Source organism: Podarcis raffonei, chromosome 8 (assembly GCF_027172205.1).
Source record: "Podarcis raffonei isolate rPodRaf1 chromosome 8, rPodRaf1.pri, whole genome shotgun sequence".
NCBI classification, from domain to species: Eukaryota; Metazoa; Chordata; class Lepidosauria; order Squamata; family Lacertidae; genus Podarcis; species Podarcis raffonei.
In genome coordinates this window covers 77,735,749-77,760,224 of record NC_070609.1, presented here as the reverse complement: position 1 = coordinate 77,760,224, position 24,476 = coordinate 77,735,749, and the positions used below count along the sequence as shown (strand labels likewise).

The 24,476-nt window shown below is 46.2% G+C and overlaps 1 protein-coding gene across 1 annotated transcript in view; it reads right to left on the bottom strand.

Annotated features, from left to right (window-relative positions):
• The window catches only part of LOC128419825 (protein-arginine deiminase type-3-like), a 32,304-nt gene extending 10,259 nt beyond the window's left edge, over positions 1-22,045 (bottom strand). The window contains exons 1-9 of the mRNA XM_053400979.1: positions 21,610-22,045; positions 10,224-10,404; positions 8,404-8,476; positions 7,452-7,513; positions 6,691-6,805; positions 5,249-5,374; positions 3,777-3,958; positions 2,271-2,374; positions 49-160 (exon numbers count right to left, since the gene is read on the bottom strand). Of these exons, the coding sequence (XP_053256954.1) occupies positions 49-160; positions 2,271-2,374; positions 3,777-3,958; positions 5,249-5,374; positions 6,691-6,805; positions 7,452-7,513; positions 8,404-8,476; positions 10,224-10,404; positions 21,610-21,701 (1,047 nt within the window). The 5' untranslated portion in view covers positions 21,702-22,045. The remainder of the gene's footprint in view (positions 1-48; positions 161-2,270; positions 2,375-3,776; positions 3,959-5,248; positions 5,375-6,690; positions 6,806-7,451; positions 7,514-8,403; positions 8,477-10,223; positions 10,405-21,609) is intronic.
• Positions 22,046-24,476: the final 2,431 nt, after the last annotated feature.

Here is a 24,476-nt window from a genome sequence, read left to right as displayed (position 1 = left end):
CACACTTCCACCTGCCTGCCCGCCTCCCCAATGGACACTCCAACCTACCTGGATCCAGCGGTCACCTCGATTTTCTGCTTCTGGACAGATGATCAATCTGCAGCCAGCTTTCTTGGACAGCTTGCTGATCTCCACCACGAAATCTGCGTTGCCTTTTATACTGCATGTCAAAAGGCGGGAAAATGGGCATCGATGAACAGCAGAGCAGGAGAAGGAAAGGAAGGCTTCAAAAGAAGATTAGCTACAATGGCTATGCTCCAACTCCACTGTCCGAGACTTCTGAATTTCAGTTGCTGGAAATCCCAGGTGGGGAGCGTCACTGAAATTCTATTGATCCAGAATAGTTCCCAATGTATAGTTAGAGTAAAAACTTAAACATGTTGCAGGATTCCAAAAAATAGACCAGAGGCAATTTCATTTCATCCAGCAGAGCTTTACTGCTACTGAAGGCAAATGAGTATAATGGTCACAAATCCAATACATTCAGGATTGGCACCGTCCATAAGACATCCAGTTGCAGCAGGCTTGCAGTAACTAATAATAAGTCTAAAACTTAACACTAAACATACCACAGTCGTACCTCGGAAGTCAAATGGAATCCGTTCCGGAAGTCCGTTTGACTTTCAAAACATTCGGAAACCAAGGCACGGCTTCCGATTGGCTGCAGGAAGCTCTTGCAGCCCATCAGAAGCCGTGGAAGCCACGTTGGACATTTGGGTTCCAAAGAACGTTCACATATCGGAACACTCACTTCCAAGTTTGCGTTGTTTGGGAGCCAAAACGTTTGACTTGCAAGGTGTTTGGGGATCCAAGGTATGAGTATATATACAAAACACCGTACCAGAAGGAAAAGAGATAGAGAGAGAAAGTGAAACCCAGGCTTCTTCTGGCCCTACTTTATAGTCAACATGACCTTGACAGAAGAGGTAAGAGTGTTGGGATTTTATGCAACTGATACTGCTGGTATGATTAGCATAAATCACATGAGATGTCTGAGAAGAGTGTAGGAATGGAAGACTGTCTTATCTCTTCCGTCTGAGCGTGTTTTTGTACAGTGGTACCTCAGGTTACACACACTGCAGGTTACACACTCCACTAACCCAGAAATAGGGCTTCAGGTTAAGAACTTTGCTTCAGGATGAGAACAGAAATCGTGCTCCGGCGGCACGGCAGCAGCAGGAGGCCCCATTAGCTAAAGTGGTGCTTCAGGTTAAGAACAGTTTCAGGTTAAGAACGGACCTCTGGAACGAATTAAGTACTTAACCCGAGATACCACTGTACTGTACTTTCACTTTTGCAGTATGCAACAGTTGTTCTGTCAGAACTTAGAGAACACAGATGTGATTATGGATTGTCTGTATAGAATGCAAATAAAATGTAGTTTACATCTACAGATTTTTCTTCTTGTTGTTGTAAGATGCCAGAAGACTTGTGTGCACTTTTCATATGAGAAGTGTTGAAGAAGGCACTCCGGAGATGAAGGGACATGCCATTCCAGAGATGTGCCTACCGGGAGACGCTCAGAGGTTCTGGGGGGGAGGTCGCCGTCTCCCCAAGAGCATTTGCCAACAAAGAAAACCAGCTTAAGCCAGCTTTACTTGGCATTTCTGAAGATATAACCCAGGGGTAGGCAACCTAAGGTCCGTGGGCTGGATGCGGCCCAATCGCCTTCTAAATCCGGCCCTGGGCGGTCCGGGAATCAGTGTGTTTTTACATGAGGAGAATATGTTATTTTATTTAAAATGCATCTCTGGGTTATTTATGAGGCATAGGAATTCGTTCATATTTTTCCCCCCAAAATATAGTCCGGCCCACCACATGGTCTGAGGGATGGTGGACTGGCCCATGGCTGAAAAAAGTTGCTATAAAACCAAACATCAGGAACGTTCTGCTTGTTTCTTTCACACAGAAGCTTCCAGAACCCTCTTGAATTAAGTAGAATAGGAAAGATTTCTACACATCAGATCAATACTTTTTGCACTAAGAAGTGCAGGGCTTCTCTGATGTTCTCAGGCTAGTGATGCTTCACTTGAACAACGAAGCCTACCTGAGCTCTGGCATTTTCTGGTCTTGGACCTCCAGACCTGAGTTCCAGTCTTCCCTCTAATCCTGATTGGTTTTGACCACTGACATGGCTCTCAGTCCCTGCCTCACCTCAGACCACCATCAGTGTTCCATCCCTGACGTGGCACACCTGATCCACAAGTCCTATGCTTGTGCATCTGTGCACTGGGCCACAGTGATGCGCACTTATTTGCTGAAGCTCTCACCTGCAGACGTAAACCGTTATCGGCTGCAAGGTATTGGGGGTCATGATCCACGGAGCGACGCGGAAGACAACAGTGTCGTTAAAAATTGGGGCCTCGGGAAGTGCCTGTAGTGGAGGAGAGCAGAGGCCAGCTGAGAAAGAGGTTGGAAAGAGAGACGCAAACCAGAACTATTCAGGCACATGACAGTCTCAGCTCCAGGAACCAGCATGCCTAATGGTCGGGGGGAAAGGAGAGCTCCAATCCGGCAGCATCCCGAGGAACAGGGATGTCACAGATTTCCCATCCCAACAGTATAAATAGGCAGAGTTGTGATGGAGGCAGGGAGGGACAGCGAAGGCAAGTGATGGTCCAGCTTAGCGAAATCTAGAGGACCAAAACTCCTCCGAGAATATTGCCTCTTATCTTGTACCCAAGAGCAGGCGTGGAGAACATTTCTTCCAGCAGGTCAGTCCCAATACCCCACTGCACAGGATCCCACAATCAATCAATCAATCAATCAATCAATCAATCATGGGCCTTCCGATGGTTCCCTCACTGCGAGAAGTGAAGCTACAGGGAACCAGGCAGAGGGCCTTCTCGGTAGTGGCGCCCGCCCTGTGGAATGCCCTTCCACCAGATGTCAAGGAAATAAAAAGACTATCCAACTTTTAAAAGACATCTGAAGGCAGCCCTTAGGGAAGTTTTTAATCTTTGATGTTTTATCACTTTATTTATTTATAATAATAATAATATTCTGTTGTGAGCCACCCAGAGTGCCTCGGGAAACCCAGCCAGATGGATGGGGCATAAATAAAATCATCATCTTCACACCCCATGGAATTTTCTACCATGAGACGTGGTGAGGGTTGCCAGCTTGGGTTAAATTCCAAGGACAACAATTGGGAGGATAAAATGCTAGGTCTGAGCCCTTACCAGGACAGCATGCTTCATATCTTGAATTTAGCTGCAGAAATATAACATGAGCCCAAGCCCAAATGGGCAGGCAGCAGTTGCATTCTGCTGTGGCAGCCAAGACACTGGCCCCTGCATTTTGCCAGCTCTTGTAGAGCCCCAAGCTGTGTTTTGGTGAAAAAAAATGAGTAACCCTGGGCTTAAAAACAAACAAACAAACCCTACAGTCCTGGTTTTCTCCTAAGACAAGAAAAAGAGGCTATGGTGAGGAAGAAAAGACAAAATAATAGGCTGTTTTATTCTCCAGAGAAATTCAAGGAGGAGATAAGACTATCAACAGATACTAGTCACAATAGCAATGTTCCACCCATATCGATGGAGGCAGCAATGCTTCTGAATCGCAGCTGCTGGGAATCCCAAGTGGGGACACCACCGTTCAGGTCCTGCTTGCAGGATTCCCACTGGGGATCTGGTTGGTCACTGTGAGGCTAGAAGGCTGGATTGGATGCCTCCCCCACCCCCGGCCTGATTCAGCTGCAGGCCTCTTTTAATGCCCTTAATTATCCAACACCCCAGTAACCTTTCTGACACATTTCCTTTTTTGGCTGCCCATACCTTGGCGGTGGCCTCTAGCAGAGTGGCGTGGAATGTCACCAGTCCAGAGAAGCCAATGTCAGGAAAGGCCAGCCCTTCCACATAGAAATGGTGCTCCTCTTCGTCGCAGGAAGGTTCCACCACATAGGAGGATTTCCCATGACCCAGGACGTGCTTGTGCTGACTGAGTTTCTTTCTTTTCCCTGTAATTCAAACCCGTCATTTCTCATACAAAATCATGTGCCTGTCCCTCATTCATTCATTCGTTTGCTTGCTTGCTTGCTTGATTCTGGAAGCAAACTCTTCATCGCTATCAAATAAACTGGTTTTGATTAACTAAACCCCTGGAACTCACTGCCACATGGCTGGGTTAGCTCAGACGGTAGAGCACATGACTCTTAATCTGAAGGTCGTGGGTTCGAGCCGCACATTGGGCAAAACTTTCCTGCATTGCAGGGGGTTGGAGTAGATGACCCTCGCGGTCCCTTCCAATTCTATGATGATGATGATGGATGATTGATTAAAGATTTTCTTGTGTAACAAAAAAGTACATATTGTATCTCCACTTTCATGCCAAGGGGTTGCGTTCACACATCAGCAAAGAAAATCAGGATTTAGAGTAGGGATGGGGATCATCATATATATATAAATTACATTTCAAAATATTCATTTAAACAACCTTAAATCAATGATTTCCCTTCTTCTCATTCCGTGGTTCATTTTGCATACCATAAAAGGTAAAGGGACCCCTGACCATTAGGTCCAGTCGTGGCCGACTCTGAGGTTGCGGCGCTCATCTTGCTTTATTGGCCGAGGGAGCCGGTGTACAGCTTCCGGGTCATGTGGCCAGCAGGACTAAGCCACTTCTGGCAAACCAGAGCAGTTCACAGAAACGCCGTTTACCTTCCCGCTGGAGCGGTACCTATTTATCTACTTGCACTTTGACGTGCTTTCGAACTGCTAGGTTGGCAAGAGCAGGGACCCAGCAATGGGAGCTTACCCCGTCGCGGGGATTCAAACCGCCGACCTTCTGACCGGCAAGTCCTAGGCTCTGTGGTTTAACCCACAGTGCCACCCGCATCCCTTTTGCATACCATACATCCCTGCATATTTTATATGAACCAAACCATTCAGTAATCCATTGTTACATCCATCAAAACTTATTTACACTGTTGAATTTATCTTGGGGAACACATCTGTGGCTTTCCAGATGTTGCTGGACTCCAGCTGCCATCTGGCCCGGCATGGCTAGTGGTCAGAGAAAATGACAGCTCTGATGAAACAGCCTCTGGGGAAGTCACAGGTTCACTATCTCTACATTAAAAGAAGCCAGAACTGTGAAGGAGGAAGCTAGGGACAGTGAAGGCAAGTGATGGTCTAGTTCGGAGATGTGAAACCTGCAACCTTCCCAGATGTTGCTGGACTCCAACTCCCATTGGACATTTTGGCTCCTGAAATGAACCACTGCTGCTGGGGAACCCCACAACACTTACCCTGAGCATGGAAGACTCCCACTTTGTCGGTGTCCGATGCTGAGACGTGGAGGACCAGCTGGTGATCCTCAAAAATGTCCTCAGGCCCACGTGTTGTCAGGATCATCAGCGACATATCCCTGCGGTCTGGAGTGAAAAGCAGGGAAACTGACTGTAGCTCAGTAGCAAAGCTCTGAGCTGAATGGAGTTTAAATCAACCACCTTTATTCAGAGCTGGGGTAGCTCAGCCAGTAGAGCAGGAGACTTTCAGTTTCAGGGTTGTGGGTTCAACTCCATGTTGGGCAAAAGAGCTCAGCAAAAAAGACCCTTTCCAACTCTACAAATTCTAAGAACAATGAGGAGAAGATTCTTACTTTAATTTAGGGGAAGGATCAGTGTTCGAAACTCCCATTGTTCTAGGCGCATTTTTGTGACGGAATTTCATTAGCGCAAGCAGTTTCTTAGCTCTGGGGGCAGTAAGATTTCAGAATCTGCAGAGTGGAAGGAAAGGAGGGCCTTTTTCTGCCTCCCCACTTCTAACCACTCTCTGAAGACTGGAGAAGAGACCCTCTTAAGAATATTAGGGGGGTGGGCAAGGGAAGGACTAGACCATGTGAAAAATGAACATAAGATTTTAGCTGCAGTTCATTCATCTTTGTATTGTTATTTAAAAAAGCACGCCTAGACAGTCCACTGTTGCACCCATAACCTAGGTTTAAGGTACCGTTTAGCTCCTAGCTTTCATCTCTTAGTTTCTAACACGATTGATGAGTGCAAAATCTCCCAGGTTTAATCCCTGGCATCTGTAGGTAGGGCTGGGAAGAGACGATTCAAAAAAGTCCTTCCTTCAGAATGATGAGGACTAGAATCTTGCTTTTTAAGGGAAGGGCCCCAACTCAGTTGCAGAGTGCCTGCCTTGCTGCTGAAGGTCCCGGGTTCAATTCCTGGCATCCTCAGGTAGGCTGAAGCATCCCCCCTGCCCTGAGCAGCTGCTGGCATTCAGTGTTACATTGAGTGCCTGACTCAATGTAAGGTATAATAATAATAATAATAATAATAATAATAATAATAATAATAATAATATAATTTATTATTTATACCCCACCCATCTGGCTGGGTTTCCCCAGCCACTCTGGGCAGCTTTCAACAGAATATTAAAATACTATAATCTATTAAACATTAAAAGCTTCCTTAAACAGGGCTGCCTTCAGATGTCTTCTAAAAGTCTGGTAGTTGTTTTCCTCTTTTACATCCAGTGGGAGGGCATTCTACAGGGCGGGTGCCACTACCGAGAAGGCCCTCTGCCTGGTTCCCTGTAACTTGGCTTCTCGCAGCGAGGGAACCGCCAGAAGGCCCTTGGCACTGGACCTCAGTGTCTGGGCAGAACAATGGGTGTGGAGACGCTCCTTCAGGTATACTGGACCTAAGCCGTTTAGGTAGCCTTGGATCCGTCAGTTACTGACCCACAAACGATTGCAGCTTCTTGTCCTCGTTGTCCATTTCATCTTGAGGTTCATCCCTGTCGCAATTGACCAAGAGGATGGCTCCTTTGCCTTCGGGTCCCCACGTCCAGTTTTTCTGCAGGGGCAGAAAACATCAACCACGAGGCTTAGCCCCACCACAAATATGTGGGACCCAACAGTGGCATTGCAACTGGGGTGTGGGGGGGGCAGTGCACTCCGGGTGCCATGTCTGGGGGGGTGTGACAAGAAGGCACCCCGCGGCAGTGTGAGCAGCTATTGGGCCGCCACAGCCACATGTGGAGGATCCTCTGTTCACGGCTGCAGCCACGAGCAGAGATCCTGGTGCTGACGGCAAACCACTATGTACAGTGCATGTGCGGCGTCGCTACGTAGGGCGCATGCGTTGTACGTAGCGATGCCACAAATGCGCCCTAAGTAGTAACGTCCGGTCCCGGGTGTCATGGCGCCTTTGTTCGCCCCTGGGACCAAATAATTGTATCTCACAACTACAGAAGGAACAGGTTGGTTTTAAGGTAGGGTTGTGAGGGGACCTAAGGCCCAGGGTCAAAATGCACCCCCCCACGGGATTTGTCTCCAGTACAAGGCCACACCCCCTCTCCACAGGCTCCACCCCCTCCTTGCTGAAACGCTCTTAGGTTTGTTGCCTTGAAGGGACCTTCAGGTGGAAAAGCAGCGTTTGCTTTTTAGATATAAATAAACACACGCAATATGCCCGGACTCCCCTATCCCTCCTTCCTGACCTTATTCTTGGCTCTCCTCTGCACGGTTCCTGAACGGTTAATGTCGGCATCCAGGGAGATTTCTGTAGCATATGGGAAAAAAGACAAGGAGAGGAAACAGAAGAAAATTGGCATGTGGGATGCCCAAACAGCCTGGCAAGATGGCTTGCTGATGCCAGGGTGTCTGTGTTACCAAATACTGGAACATAGCCATCAATAGCCCTCTCCTCCACGAATCTGCCAAATCTTTTAAAGTCATCTAGGCTGGTGTTCGTCACTGCCTCATGTGGGAGTGAGTTCCATAGTTTAACTTCATGCAGCTGATGAAGCGAACTGTTGTCCATGAAAGTTTTCTATCATAATGAAGTTGTTTGTCTTTAAAGTGCTAGTCCTCTGGAAGTCTGTCTTCATGGTACTGTATTAACATTTTACTGTGAGTAGCTATCCCATGAAAGGTGCTTGAATTAACTGCATGAGCCTGGAACTCATTGTCTAGTTCACCAGTGTGGAGAGCCAGTGTGGTGTAGTGGTTAAGAGCGGTAGTCACGTAATCTGGGGAACCGGGTTCGCGTCTCCGCTCCTCCACATGCAGCTGCTGGGTGACCTTGGGCCAGTCACACTTCTTTGAAGTCTCTCAGCCCCACTCACCTCACAGGGTGTTTGTTGTGGGGGAGGAAGGGAAAGGAGATTGTTAGCCGCTTTGAGACTCCTGAAGGGGAGTGAAAGGCGGGATATCAAATCCAAACTCTTCTTCACCCATATCAGCCCTGACCATCAACAAAAGCCAAGGAAAAATAGACAATATGCTTGTGTTGTTTTTCCCTATGCACCCAGATTTCTCTCTCTCTCTCTCTCTCTCTCTCTCTCTCTCTCTCTCTCTCACACACACACACACACACACACACACACACTCTCTCTCTCTCTCTCTCTCTCTCTCTCTCTCTCTCTATTTTCTATACAGTTCCTGTCTTACCCACGCAGGTGAGGTGGAGCAGAGCTTTCGCCATTGGTGTCCTCCCGTTGTCCTTGTAGTATGAAATTCTGACCTGCCAAGATATGGCCAATTTCAGCAAATGGAATATTCATTATTATTTAGTATTAATAATACCCTACCCATCTGGCTGGGTTTCCCCAGCCACTCTGGGCGGCTCCCAACAGAATATTAAAAACACGATAAAACACCAAACATTAAAAACGTCCCTATAGGGGTTCCTTCAGATGTCTTCTAAAAGTCAGATACAGTGGTACCTCGGGTTACATACGCTTCAGGTTACCCAGAAATATTACCTCGGGTTAAGAACTTTGCTTCAGGATGAGAACAGAAGCTGGGAGCTGGGCATGTTTAGCCTGGAGAAGAGGAGGTTAAGGGGTGATATGATAGCCATGTTCAAATATATAAAAGGATGTCACATAGAGGAGGGAGAAAGGTTGTTTTCTGCTGCTCCAGAGAAGCGGACACGGAGCAATGGATCCAAACTACAAGAAAGAAGATTCCACCTAAACATTAGGAAGAACTTCCTGACAGTAAGAGCTGTTCGACAGTGGAATTTGCTGCCAAGGAGTGTGGTGGAGTCTCCTTCTTTGGAGGTCTTTAAGCAGAGGCTTGACAACCATATGTCAGGAGTGCTCTGATGGTGTTTCCTGCTTGGCAGGGGGTTGGACTCGATGGCCCTTGTGGTCTCTTCCAACTCTATGATTCTATGATTCTATGAGAAATCGTGCAGTGGCAGCACAGCGGCAGCAGGAGGCCCCATTAGCTAAAGTGGTGCTTCAGGTTAAGAACAGTTTCAGGTTAAGAACGGACCTCCGGAACGAATTAAGTTCTTAACCTGAGGTACCACTGTAGTTGTTTATTTCCTTGATATCTGATGGGAGGGCATTCTACAGGGTGGGTGTCACCACCAAGAAGGCCCTCTCACTGGTTCCCTTGTAACCTCACTTCTCGCAGTGAGGGAACCCCTAGAAGGCCCTCGGAGCTGGACCTCAGTGTCCGGGCTGAACGATGGAGGTGGAGACGCTCCTTCAGGTATACTGAAGACAACAAGAGGTGTGATTTGAGATGCACTTGATCACCTCTTCCTCGCCTTTTCTCAAAGTTAAAAAGTCCTACCCACCTTGGAAGAATGGCAGATGCAAGTAATTGACTATATGGAGATGGCTGAGATGACTGGCAGAATCTGAGATCAGGGAGAAGAGTTGGTGGAAGAAGATTGGAGGAAATTTAAAATCTATTTACAGAAGTATTGTATGAATGCTGATGACATTGAAATAAAATGAAGGGGTTCTAGTAATAAGAGATAAAAATTTGAAATTATAAATTTGGGAGGTAAAATATATAAGGACAAAGTAGTAGGATATGAATTTGCTGAACTAATTGTGAAAAAGGGATATAACAAAGGGAGGCGTGAGGAAGTCAGGAAAGTAAGTTAAGTGAAGATGAATATTTAGAAAAGAGTGATTTGTGTTTCTTTTATTTTATTTTATGTGTGACGATTGTTTTTTTTTCTTTCTTTTTCTAAATGTTTGTACTTTATGTATTGTGAAAGTTTGTATTGTTGTCTTTCATATTTTTTCTGTGTTTCTTCGTGTTTTTATTGTTCTATTTTTCTATTGTTAAAACTAATAAAATATCATATTAAAAAAAAAAGTTAAAAAGTCCTGAACATAGCAACCTTTTCTTACAGGGAAGCTGCTCCATTGATAGCTATAGTAATTCTAGCACACCTTTTTCCGAATCAGGTCTAGCTCTTTCCTTTCCCCCTCTGCTCCATCAAAGCCTTCGGAGTTTCTCACCTTGTCCTCGTTGACTTCAGCGCTTGGCTGGTCCATCGTGACCACCACCTCGACTTTATAATCAAGGGGCCATTTGGGCACACAAGAGGGGATCTTCAAAACTTCCCCATTGTGGATAATATAGAGGTTCACCCCAGATGTTCCCCAGACATCAAAGGCTGTAGCACCACTTGGGGCTGCCCTGAAAGAGAGAGAGAGAGGATAATTCACATCACCCATTCCATTTTCCATTTAAATTTTGCTCCTAAAAAGAGATCTCCATCCTTCCCTCCATTTTATCCCAACAACCCTAGGAAGGTAGACCAGGTCAAAAGGTAATGACGGGCTTGAGGTCAGCCAATGAGATTCCTGGCAATGAGGGGATTTCTTTTTAATATTAAAAGCAGTCATTGCCACAGGCCATCTTAGAAGGCAGCCTGGAGGTGTCATCTTCAAAGATGCTCATCTATACACTCCTACTTAAAAGTGAAAAAGTGTCCCTTAAAAAAAATATCCAAATGATTTTTATTCACACAGATATAAGTTGTGAATGAAGTGGATTCGCTAGCGAGAAATCAGTCTTTTAGTGTGGCAGTAGTTAATCTCTGGAACTCCAGCTTTAGCTGAGATTCCTTCATTGCAGCAGGTTAGACTCAGGGTCTCTTCCAACTCTACTATCCTAAGGGATTCAGTGTCCCCCCCAAGTCCATTATCGGTCAGAGATAAAAGGATGGAGGCAGGAAGCAACACAAGCAAGGCAGATATTTATTTTTCTGTTGCAAGAGAGTTTCCCACCTCATTGCAAGAAGGTGAGAGACCAAGAACAAAGGTGTGCAAGAACTTTTAAAGACTTTTGAAATTGCCCAGTCCCTTAACGAAAGACCACCTAAAAAGCGTCATTCAAACCATCACAGAAAGAGGTGGTCTATAACAGACATTTGAGAGTGTGGCTTAGAATCATAGAATCATAGAGTTGGAAGAGACCACAAGGGCCATCGAGTCCAACCCCCTGCCAAGCAGGAAACACCATCAGAGCACTCCTGACATATGGTTGTCAAGCCTCTGCTTAAAGACCTCCAAAGAAGGAGACTCCACCACACTCCTTGGCAGCAAATTCCACAGTCGAACAGCTCTTACTGTCAGGAAGTTCTTCCTAATGTTTAGGTGGAATCTTCTTTCTTGTAGTTTGGATCCATTGCTCCGTGTCCGCTTCTCTGGAGCAGCAGAGCTTCTCTCCTGTCTGCCAGGATACCTGATAAGTTTTCATTAATTACATTACCTGGGCAGTCTGGCCATTCTTTTGAGATGGCAAATACCTGAGTTCTTGAATCCAGGCCATAGGCCAACCCGGTTCATACACAAAATATGCCCTTAAGACAAGATTTGGAGGATGTGTAAGTGAAAGAACAATTGGGAAAGGTTTCTCTAAGATATTTCCTTCTGCAGAAGAAACATTTAGAGCAGTGTTTCCCCAACTTGGATCTCCAGCAGATTTTGGACTACAGTTCCCATCCTCCTTGACCACTGGTCTTGCTTGCTAGGCATGATGGGAATTGTAGTCCAAAAACAGCTGGAGACTCATGTTTGGAAAACAATGGTTTAGAACAGGCACCCCCAATCTCCAGCCCTCCAGAGGTTTTAGACTACAGTTCCCATCATCCTTGACCACTGGTCCTGTTAGCTAGGGATCATGGGAGTTGTAGGCCAAAACATCTGGAGGGCCACAGGTTAGGGGTGCCTGGTTTAGAGTCTTTAGGAGAGTCAAGATGGCTTCAGGATTGCTCACCTGTACCATTTTGGTCATGTGGTTTTTATAGGTACTTGTGTGTTTACCTGTGCACTTACAAACATTTGTTTCATTTTTGAGACCTTAGGATTCTTATTACACTCCTTAGATTAGGCAAGAATCTGGCAACAGTTTTTGTGGTTTCAGGGCTCGGGCCCTTCCCAAGGGCTGAGTGGGTGTTTGTGCCAGCTTCCTCTTGGATCCTTTCCCACAAAGGCCAAACCCCTGAGATGTCGTCGTCATCGGGCTCTGAGCCAGCAGGCCAGAAGTTGCCAAACCGGGAAAATTAAGCTCTCTTTTTTGCTCTCGTCTCCCCTCACCAAGCAACCAACCAGCGTTGTGACAAAAGGAAGGTTAGAACAAAAGCCTTGTGGCTTCTAGAATCATAGTAGGCTGGCAAGGTGTTGTTTGTGTAGGGTTTGGTTGCCAGATAGGAAAGGGTCAGGCGTCAAACGTCAACACATCTAGCAGAAGCGCCTTAAGTACGTGCAGACAGCCCCTCCGTTCTGGGTCCAAGTCCACCTTTTCCTGACTCTCCAAGAGTACAAGAGCATCTTTGTCTTACATCAAGAGGCAGGGAGTTCCAAAGTGTAAATATATCAATTATTTACAAATGCAGATCGAGCAATAAGTAGCACCTGCAATGCTGCTAGTTTTGCAAATCAAAACAGACAAATGGGCTTGTATGGGGGAAGGCAATCTTGCAAGTACACGAATTTGATCTGAGCCAAAAAGACAATGGATCATGCTCCGACAGCTGCAGAGTCACTGTGTGGCTTGTGAGCAAAGGGTCTCCTCGTGAGCAAGCAGTCCTTGAGGTTCCTTTGCTCCTAGCAGCTGGGGTGGGTTAGGAGGCCAGAATTATAGAACTGGTAGGGAACCCCAAGAGTCATCTAGTCCACCCACCCCCCAACACACACACACAAAATGCAGGAACCACAGAGCAATCAAGGTCTCCCTTCTGAGCTTCCTAATGGCGGAAAACAGGCCAGCTCTTTCATTCCTCAGCCCACCCTCTGCAATACTGACCCTGGGCTGGTGCTGATCCAGCCTCTGGATCTCATATTGGACCTGGACCCCCCCCCACCCCACCCCCGATTCTCCCTGCTTGACCTTCATTTCTTTGGAGGCTGCTGCTCCCTGCAACCCTGCCTTTTCCTGGGAGGCTCCTGTAACCTGGATCGGAACCCTAGCCCCCTGATAAGCGTGGCTGCAGGTCATTGCCTGCTGATGCCTGCACATTCAGATCCTCTTAAGAGGCCCAGCTGGCAAGTCTCAACACATCCCCCATGCTGGGCTCTGATCGCTGGCACATCCAATCTCTGCTGCTCATTATCCTGCAACCAGCTCACGCCCAGACTGATTAGCTCAGCTCTCTGTGGAGGCTTTGCTGGGCCTGCAGTCGGAGCAGCAACGCTTTTGAATACCAGTTGCTAGAAACCACAGTACGGGAGAGTTGCTCTCGGGCTCTTATCCTTGTCTGGTTTCCTTGCCTGTTTGGCCACCGGGAGAACAGGAGGCTGGACTAGGTGGGGCCCCACTGGCCTGATCCTGTTCTTACGTTCTACCCAGCCTGGATTCCTGCTCCATCCTGACTTCTCTGGCTGGGGCAACGCCACATTTTTTACAGGACTGGTTTCTTCAGTTTACGACAAGACTGGGGACTCTATGGCCCTCAAGAGGTTGTGCAATTGGGAGCTGAATAATAATAATAATAATAATAATAATAATAATAATAATAATAATAATAATATTTATACCCTGCCCATCTGGCTGGGTTTCCCCAGCCACTCTGGGCGGCTCCCAACAGAATATTAAAAACATCAAACATTAAAAACTTCCCTAAACAGATGTCTTCTAAAAGTCAGATAGTTGTTTATTTCCTTGACATCTCATGGGAGGGCCCTCTGCCTGGTTCCCTGTAACTTTGCTTCTCGCAGTGAGGGAACCGCCAGAAGGCCCTCGGAGCTGGACCTTAGTGTCCAGCTGAACGATGGGGGTGGAGACGCTCCTTCAGGTCTACTGGGCCAAGGCCGTTTAGGGCTTTAAAGGCCAGCACCAACACTTTGAATTGTGCTCGGAAACGTACTGGGAGCCAATGTAGGTCTTTCAGAACCGGGGTTATGTGGTCTCGGCAGCCACTCCCAATCCCCAGTCAAGCTGCCGCTTTCTGGATTAGTTGTAGTTTCTGGGTCATCTTCAAAGGTAGCAACAGGGCCACAGCTTTCCCAGCCCTGAACTAAACCATCACTTGCATTTACCGCCCCTACTTATCATCGTCCTAATCATGGAGAACCTGTGGCCTTCCTGTGATTGCTGGACTCCAAATCCCACCAGCATCTCTGGTGAAGCATCTCTGACTGATGGGAACTGGAGTACAACAACATCTGGAGGGCCAAAGGCTCCCTGTTCGTGAACTGGGTCATCAATTGCCTTTACTGCCCCTCACAGCTACCTTCCATTACAACTAATTCTGCCTTCCTCTAAAGCAGGGATGGCGAATCTGCAGTCCTCTGAATGTTGCTGAACTATAACTCCCCTAGTAATCCATGATCATTGGCCATGCTGGCTTCCAGGACTGATGGGAGTCAGAGTCTGGTTTGAAGTACTTATGAGGTCGTCTTACTCCATATATGCCCACTGAGCCACTTCCATGGGTGGAACTGGCATTGTAAAGCTGCCACATCCTACTCATGCTGCATTTGTAAGAATTCAACTGTTTACTGCTGCAGCATCTGCACTTCGGAACTCCCTGCCCATTGATACCAGTCAGGTGCCTTCAGTATAAATTTTTTTGTCACCTGCTTAAAACGTTGTTTAGAGAATCCTGCCCAGATGCTTAGAAAGCCAGTGAGAGTTTTAATCTGTTCTTTTAATCCATTGCTATTTTAACATTTTGAAAGTTTTTTGGTAATTTTTCATATGGATCATTTTATTGCTTTTTTTCAAAGCCACTTTGTGAAATGGTTGGGATTATTGTACACAATCAAGTAATAGATGCATTTATAGGTAACCAGGTAAAGGTAAAGGGACCCCTGACCATTAGTTCCAGTCGTGGCCGACTCTGGGGTTGCGGCACTCATCTCGCTTTATTGGCCGAGGGAGCCGGCGTACAGCTTCCGTGTCATGTGGCCAGCATGACTAAGCCGCTTCTGGCGAACCAGAGCAGCGCACGGTAACGCCGTTTACCTTCCCGCCGGAGCGGTACCTATTTATCTACTTGCACTTTGACATGCTTTCGAACCGCTAGGTTAGCAGGAGCAGGGACCGAGCAACCGGAGCTCACCCTGTTGCGGGATTCGAACCGCCAACCTTCTGATCGGAAGTCCTAGGCTCTGTGGTTTAACCCACAGCGCCACCCGCATCCCATAGGTAACCAGGCAGACGGCTTTTTCAGTAGTGACGCTCACCCTGTGGTACACCCTCCCATCAGATGTCAAGGAAATAAACAACTATCTGACTTTTAGAAGACCTCTGAAGGCAGCCCTGTTTAGGGAAGGTTTTTTTTTTTATTGTATTTTTAATAATTTGTTGTAAGCCAGGCAGAGTGGCTGGGGAAACCCAGCCAGATGGACGGAGTATAAATAATAAATTATATTATTATTTATTGAAATTGCCATCATCAAATGGGGCAGAGGATGGGGGGTGCCTGAGCGCCCCACTTGTGTGGGTCAGAAAGGCTGCTTGTGAGCTGCCCTTTGTGTGCCCGACTTCCGGGAGGAAGATTCAACCAGTTAGGCCCAGCGCAGCCCAACCTCTGGCCTTGTGGCAGGCGGTGGCTGTTGAGTCAGCGGTTTTTTGTTCATGTGCCATGGGTGGCCAGGTCCCTGGGTATTGCTCAGCTTGTGTTGCTGTTGGGCTGATTGGGAAGTCAGACTCCTCCAGATGAGGCTAGATATCTTACAGAGGTGCCCAAGGGCAACCGAAGTTCAGCTGCAGCAGAGGGTGTGCCTCTGCCATTCCACAAAGGATTCACTCATTCTCACATAGACTTGACAGGAAAGGCAAGGGTGGCTGAAAGTTTTCAGCCAGAGGGCCATGTCGCCCTGTTTTGACCAGTGTGTGTGTGTGTCAAATTGAGGAAGAGTTTTCAGAACATCTAATGATCATCCACCTATTTGGGTATATCTGTAAACTGTTTATTGTTATTATTAATGGTTTCTATTTATTTATTGGTTTGTCATAAATCCCTGCATATTTTACATAAACTAAACCATTCAGTATTCCATTACTGCATCCATCAAAACTTATTTTCACTGTTGAATTTCTCTTAATGCTGCCAATATTTCCAAGTGCACACAATTTTTCCGTATATATTCAATAAACATTTTCCAACATTCTTATAACCTAGGCCCTTTTTGTTATCTTAATTCAGGCATGTCCAAAGTCTGTTTCAGGGGCGTAATCTGGCCCGCTGGTCGGTTTAATCCAGCCCCTGGGGGAAAACAACAACTTTGGTCGGCCCTCACGGCCCTTTACTTCATCAAATCTGGCCCTCTTTGAAAAAAGTTTGGACATTTATTCTATATGTGCCTATTCCGTCAGCTTAAGTTGCCATTCTTTAGTTAGGACCTCACTCATTTTCCATTTTGGGGCTAACAAAACAGGGGGGCCCGCAGTAGTGGCATACATAATAACCTTTTTTCACACCTGGGAATATCTGTCTGAATTGTTGTATTTTTATATACTGTAAGCATATATAAAAGTAGCTGGGGAAACCCAACTGGATGGGTGGAATAGAAATTAAAATATTTATTATTATATTAAGCCAGGCTCACCCCCAAAACAACAACAGATCAGCCATACAGTAATGGTGCTTGCTGGGAACCAGTCTCTGCCACTCAGCCTAACCTACTTTGCAGGTTTGTTGTGGGGCTTAAATGAGATGGGAGACCTGGGCACATCACCTTGAACCCCTTGAGGAAAAGAGTAGTATAAACGCAATCAATAAGCAAGTTGGGTCCTTTACTTTCAATAGGTCTGTTCTGAGTCAAACAGAATTGACTACTGCCCAATGACAGCCAGGGGGATTGAGCAACAGCAAAAGCACCCATCGATGCATCACTAACATTAAAAAGCATTCATTTACGACCATTATACAGCTGCCCAAATAAGCCAATTGTTCAGATAATGCCAACTTCACATCTTAAATTCACAGCAAACTAGGGAATTGGGAGGGGTTCAAGCACTGTTGGTGCGGGTGTAAAATCTTAGAATCGTAGGACCGTACAGTTGGAAGAGATATTAAGGGTCATTGAGTCCAAGCCCCTGCTACTATGCAGGAGCCACAACAGATGCATCTCTGACAAATGAACATCCGGCCTCTGTTTAAAAACCTCCAAGGAATAAGAGCCTGCCATCTTCCAAAGGAGTCTGTTTCACTGTCAAACCGCTATCCACATCATAAAGTTGTTGTTTTTTTAAAATGGAAAAATGTCAGGGGGCAGACTATTTAAGGCCAGGCCCTCCCCACCCCACTTCATTCCACTGGGTCCATCTGGACTGTCAGCCACCCTAAAAAAAATGAGATGGGTCATGCTGGATGAATCTTGTTTCTTCTTTTGATAGAATTACAAGCTTGGTGGATCAGGGGAATGTTGTGGACTTAGCGCATCTTGATTTCAGTACGGCTTTTTTACGAAGTCCCCCATTATATTCTTGCAGAGAAGCAGGTATGATGTGGGCTGGATGAGTTAACTGTTAGGTGGATTTGTAGCTGGTTGACTGACCGAACCCAAAAAGCGCTCACTAATGATTGCTTGTCATCCTGGGGAAAAGTGACAAGTGGAGTGGCTCAGGGTTCTGTTCTGGGCCAGTTGTTGTTCAACCTCTTTATAATCGACAGAGGAAGGAATCGAGGGGGGGCTCATCATATTTGCAGATGACACCAAACTGGGAGGGGTAGCTAATGCTGCAGAAGACAAAATCAAGATGACCCTAACAGATTGGAGAACTGGACCCAAACTAACAAAATGAGTTTCAATAGGGACAAATGTAAGTTTCTGCACTTAGGCAGAAAGAACTAGCTGCACAAATATAAGATGGGGATACCTGTCTTGCCAGTAGTACATATGAAACACATCTGGGGTCTTAGTAGACCACAAGCTTAACGAGTCAACAGGGGAAGCAGCAGTGAGGGTGGGAATGTGATTACTGTACAGGCTGTATCAAGAGAAGTAATATTACCACACTATTCTGCCTTGGTCGAAACAAAATAAAAAAATTCCTTCCAGTAGCACCTTAGAGACCAGCTAAGTTTGTTATTGGTATGAGCTTTCGTGTGCATGCACACTTCTTCAGATACACTGAAACAGAAGTCACCAGACCCTTATATATATATAGTGAGAGGGTGGGGAGGGGTATTACTCAGAAGGGTGGTGGGAATGGGTGATTGGCTGATAGGTGTGGTAAACCTGTTGACGACTGTTAATGACTGCAATTGGTCTTACAGGAAAAAGCAAGGGGTGAGATGGCTAAAAATAGCTATATCATGTATAATGAGATAAGAATCCAACGTCTCTATTTTTTTATTTTGTTTTGACTATGGCAGACCAACATGGCTACCTACCTGTAACTATTCTGCCTTGGTTAGACAACAGCTGGAATACTGTGTCCAGATCCTCCCAAGAGGATCAAGGGTCTGGAAACCAAGCCTTATGAGGAATGGTTGAAGAAGCTGGAAAAGAGGAGACTGAGAGGCGATACGATAGCCATCTTCAAATATCTGAAGTGCTGTCACACAGAAGATGGAGCAAGCTTGTTTTCTCCTGCTCTGGAGAGCCATGTGGTGTAGTGGATCGAGTGTGGGGCCAGGACCTAGGAGACCAGGGTTCAAATCCCCACTCAGTGAGGAAGCTCACTGGGTGGCTATGGGGGCCAGTCACTCAACTCTTAACCTAACCTAACTTACAAGGTTGTTGTGAGGATTAATGGAAAGGTGGAATAGAAATTAACTAATGGATGCAAGTTACGAGAAAGGAGGGTCCGCCTAAACATCAGGATGAGCTTTCTGACAGTAAGAGCCATTCGACAGTGGGACGGGCTCTCTCAGAAGGGGGTGGCTCTCTCAGAAGGACAGTGGAGGTATTCAAGCAGAGATCAGGTGGCCATTTGTCATGGATGCTTTAGTTGAGACTTCAGCCTTGCAGGGGATTGGATTAAATGACCCTTAGGACCTCTTCCAACTCCACAATTCTATGATTCTATTATTTCCTCCGGAAGCACGCCGGGGAGCAATCTGGGAACGAGCTAGCTGGGTGGCTTTAGCTCTACAGAGCAAAACAAATGGCTCATTGCAGGCATCACCCATTGCCAATTAAACTTTCAGATTAGGTTGTGAGTTCATTGCCATCACTGGCTTTGTTTGTTAAAGGGCACAGAGTGAGCAAAACAAGGGAAGGAGTCCTGTTCCCCAGCTGGACAGAGAATATGGCACAGGAAATTCATGGAGGAGGAGCCTATCGATGGCTACTAGCCAGGATGAAGCCAAATATTGGAAGAATCAGGATGTATAAAAGGAAGAATTTTTTCATGCGGTGCAGAGTTAAACTACGGGAACTCCCTCCCACAGGACACAGGGATGGTCACCAACTTGGAAGGCTTTAAAAGAGGATTGGACAAATTCATGGTGACTATTTTGGATAAGAATACCAGCCACGATGACCCCAGGAGGGGAGAGGGCTCTTGTGCTCGGATCCTGCTGTGGTCTTACCATTGGGGCATCTGCCCTGCCACTGTGAGAACAGGAAGCTGGACTAGATGGGACACAGAGTCTTCTTATGTTCATAAGAAAAGACTTTGGGAATGATGGTTGCCTCCACACCACTGGGCATTGAGATTTACCCCACCTTTTGTAAACTCAGGTTTCCACCACAGTATTTAATATTTGTCAGTAATTTTTTTTGTGGGGGGGGGGGGATTCTCAAGCACAGAAATTTGTGGATTGAAGCACTCTGTTGCCCTTCAGTCGGCAGAACTGGCAATGTTATAGCTGCAACGTAACACCCTTTCCACACTTGTAAGAACTCAATCTTTTGGTGTGGCAGAACCTGCACTTTGGAACTCCCTGCCAATTGATATCAGGCAGGCGACTTCACCCCCCCCCCCTTTTCGGACCTGCTAAAACATTTTCCTTTGGACAAGCCTCCCCAGATACTTAGAAATGTTGATGTGAGTTTTGATTTGTTTTTAGTCGATTGTTATTTTGACTTTTCAAAAGCCTTAAGTTATGGTTGTTTATTTTTCTTGGTGATAATTTTGTTGCTTTATCTTTTTTGTAAACCGCTTTGAGGTTTTGTCCTCAAACAATCAAAGCAGTGTATAAATTTTATAAAATAAACAGTGTAACAAATCCACTTTTTAAAAGGAGACATTTTGCAGTTAGGAAAGTGAGGCAGATAGGCTCTGAAATGTGTGTGTTGGACAAATCATTGATGAGAAGGCATCTAAGCCCAACAGAAGCAAATCAGGTGGAATCCTTACCAATCGGGGAAACAATTATCAATAAAGATTGTCTGTAGTCTTAATTCTATGTTTTTTGCGCTTATAAGGATCAAGTACAGTCCTCACTATCCCCAAATCCCCCATCAACATTTCGATTCTCTGCTGGTGGGATCAATTACAGGTCTATACAACACCTGATAGAGTGCAGACAGAAAGAAAATGTGTTGTGATATATTTAAACAAATGGTTTTCTTTTTATAACCTGACCGAACACAAAAACTCAAAACTAGAACTCACTCTTGGAGAACATACCGCAAGAGCTCACTCCTTTAAAACAAATCTTGCCTCTGAAATTGTGCAAAGAAACTATGGTCTGGTGACAAACAATAGGACCCAACTTATTTCTGTGACTAAGTTATTTAAAATTGTTTTTTAATTGTGTAACCTGCCCTGGGATCTGTAGTTTACCCTTCACAGAGCTGCAATTCCCAGAACCCTTCACAAACTACAGTTCCCAGGATTCACTGGGGGAAATAGCAAGCTTTAAACACACACTGTGCCCCCCCAAATACATTTTGGACTCTCCCCAGCTTCAATCTGAGTCTGCTCCAGACACACATATTATGTTAACCCTTTGGGGCCCATGATCTGGACCAGGACTCAGCCCTGCAAACCCACTCCCACAACTGGCACTGAAAGTCACAGCCCATATAATAATTTCTTAATAATTTCATTATTTTTAATATTTTTAATGTATAATGTTTTACAGTTTTTTAATGTGTTCTAAGCCACCCAGAGTGGCTGGGGAAACCCAGCAGATGGGCGGGGTATAAATAATAAAATTTATTTATTTAATAATAATAATAATTATTATTATTATTATTATTATTATTATTATTATTATTATTATTATTATTATTTGTACCCCACCCATCTGATTGGGTCGTTCTAGCCACTCTGGGCAGCTTCCAGCATATACAGAAACCCTGTTTTTAGGGAAATATAGCAGGCTGACTCGGAGATGATTTGGGTTGATGCCTGCTATATTTGCTAAATACTTCCCGCATCGTGCACCGTTCAGCAAGATTTTACGCCTTCCCTTCGGCCCTCTGTGCATGCTCCAGAGGCCGGAGAATCCCCACCACTGAGCAAACGAATAAGGGCAACTGCCTTCCTTACCCGCAGACATCAAGGGACATCTCTGTGCCCAGCACACAGACGGTGCTGGTGGGCTCCTCGGTGGACAGCCGGACCCATCTTTGCTCTGACATGTCGAGGGTGGTCCCTGCGCCTCCTTTGCGCCTGGTGCGTCTCTCCTCTCCCTCCTGGGCAGCAGAGTCTGCGCCTGGCTCTGTTTGCAGCCCCGATGCAGATGATGCGATTAAGAAGCCACGGGCCAGCGGGCGCCACCCCCGGGGCCTTGCATCGTGCCAGGCGATAGGCTGCCCGGGGTTGTAATCCCACCTCCTGGCTCTCTGCAGCTGGGTTGGGCGCTCCGGCGGCAAGGGCTGCCAGTCTGGTGTGCGCGCACTCAGGTGAGGCGCACAGGTGAGAGCTGCCTTTGGTCTAGCAGTTAGCCGGAGGCAGAGAGGAGCAAGGCGCGTGGGTGGACTTATTTATCCTTCCAGCTGGGTAAAGTGGATGGACTGCTCCCTCCCTCCCTCTCTGGAGCCAAATTGTCTTGCTCCGTAAGGATTTCCTCACCCCCCCACCCCATCGCCTTCCTTATCTCCAGCTGGAAAACTAATTGCTTTGTAGTTCCTACTAAGCAGGCAGCCTGTAGCTCCTGCTCAGGTGTGCCAACTCGAATAAAATATTGGCTGGAGGGCTGGTAAGCCCTGAGCCACATAATGGATCGCATAATGGAGTGTGCGCACACTATTTGAATGGCAATGCCCATCGACTAGTGGGTGGGCCTCAAAATATTTTTGGGGGTGGGGATGAAGACCTCTTGAGTTGGCTGCAATATTCAGTCACCAAAAGGAGGTGATTTTCCTTTTTCCTTTTTGTATATAATTTTTGTTAAGTTTTATGTTTTACAATTTAAGATACTCATTTTACATCCTTAAGTTTTCAATGACTTCCCTTCTTCTCTTTCCATGGTTCATTTTACATATTATAGGTAAAGGGACCCCTGACCATTAGGTCCAGTCATGACCGACTGGGGTTGCGGCGCTCATCTCGCTTTATTGGCTGAGGGAGCGGCGTATAGCTTCCAGGTCATGTGGCCAGCATGACTAAGCCGCTTCTGGCGAACCAGAGCAGCGCACGGAAACGCCGTTTACCTTCCCACCAGAGCGGTACCTATTTATCTACTTGCACTTTGACATGCTTTCAAACTGCTAGGTTGGCAGGAGCAGGGACCAAGCAATGGGAGCTCACCCCGTCGCGGGGATTCGAACCGCTGACCTTCTGATCGGCAAGTCCTAGGCTCTGTGGTTTAACCCACAGCGCCACCTGCATCCCCAATTTACATATTATAAATCCCTGCATATTTTACAAAACCTGTACCAATCCATATTCCATTATTGCATCCATCAAAACTTATTTACGCTGTTGAATTTATCTTAATACCACCAGTGTTTTCAGCTGTACACAATTACTTCCCATATATTCAATAAACGTTTTCCAATCTTCTCTAAACGTATGTTCTTCTTGTTCTCTTATTCTATATGTTAAGTCTGCAAGTTGTGCATATCCTGTCAACTTAAGTTGCCATCCTTCTTTAGTTGGGACCTCACCCCTTTTCCATTCTGGCTAACAAAACATGGGCTGCAGTAGCAGCATACATAAATAACCTGATTTTTCTACTGGCACCTCTACCCAGGATCTCTCTGTGCAAAGGAAGCAGCCTTGCGTAGAGTCCATCTAGCTCAGTAGTGTCGACACTGACTGGCAGAAGCTGCCTGGGGTTTCCAACAGGCCTTCCCTTAAAAATAAAGCAAGCTTCTGGCCATACTAGTTCTCCATAAAGGCTTGGTTTCAGCAGGAAGATGAGCAGCTGCCTTATAAAGGGTCCTCAGTCCATCTAGCTCAGTGCCGTCTACACTGGCTGGCAGCAGCTGTCCGGGGTTTCAAGCAGGGGTCTCTCCATGCTTGGAGACGCTGCTGCTTCTCTTTCTTGTGCCAAAGCTCAGTTCTGGGATTTGTTTTGTTGTAGCAATAATGATAATAAATAGTGCTTCCTCTGGAATGGCATTTAGCATTGTTGTTTAGTTGTTTAGTCATGTCCGACTCTTCATGACCCCATGGACCAGAGCACGCCAGGCACTCCTGTTTTCCACTGCCTCCCGCAGTTTGGTCAAACTCATGCTGGTAGCTTCGAGAACACTGTCCAACCATCTCGTCCTCTGTCGTCCCCTTCTCCTTGTGCCCTCCATCTTTCCCAATATCAGGGTCTCTCCCAAGGAGTCTTCTCTTCTCATGAGGTGGCCAAAGTATTGGAGCCTCAGCTTCAGGATCTGTCCTTCCAGTGAGCACTCAGGGCTGATTTCCTTAAGAATGGATCGGTTTGATCTTCTTGCAGTCCATGGGACTCTCAAGAGTCTCCTCCAGCACCAGAATTCAAAAGCATCAATTCTTCAGCGATCAGCCTTCTTTATGGTCTTTATGGTCCAGCATACTGAGCTGCAATGTAGAGAGCTGGGCTAGAACAGATGACCTTCGGGTGTACTTGCCAACCTTGTGCATTCAGTGAATCAGAGAACTGCAGAGTTGGACGGACTCCCTGGGGTCATCTCGTCCAGCCTTTGCATTTTATGTACAGTTACTGCAAGTTCTTTATCACCCGCTGCTTCTGAAGAAAGTGTGTTTTCTCAGGAGGAAGGCTATCCTCCCTCCATCACAACAAAATGAGAAATTCTGATTGCAATGGGTGACTAATGATTTCTTAACCGGAGCACAATGTTTGTCTATTTCAGAAAAGCACCGTCATTTCAGAAGGCTCTGTGAGAGCCGCCTTGCCCTGACATTCGGCAAAGCAAGGAATTGTTGTTATGTTTTCTTATTGGCATGATTATTATCATTGCAAATGTGTCTAGTGATAT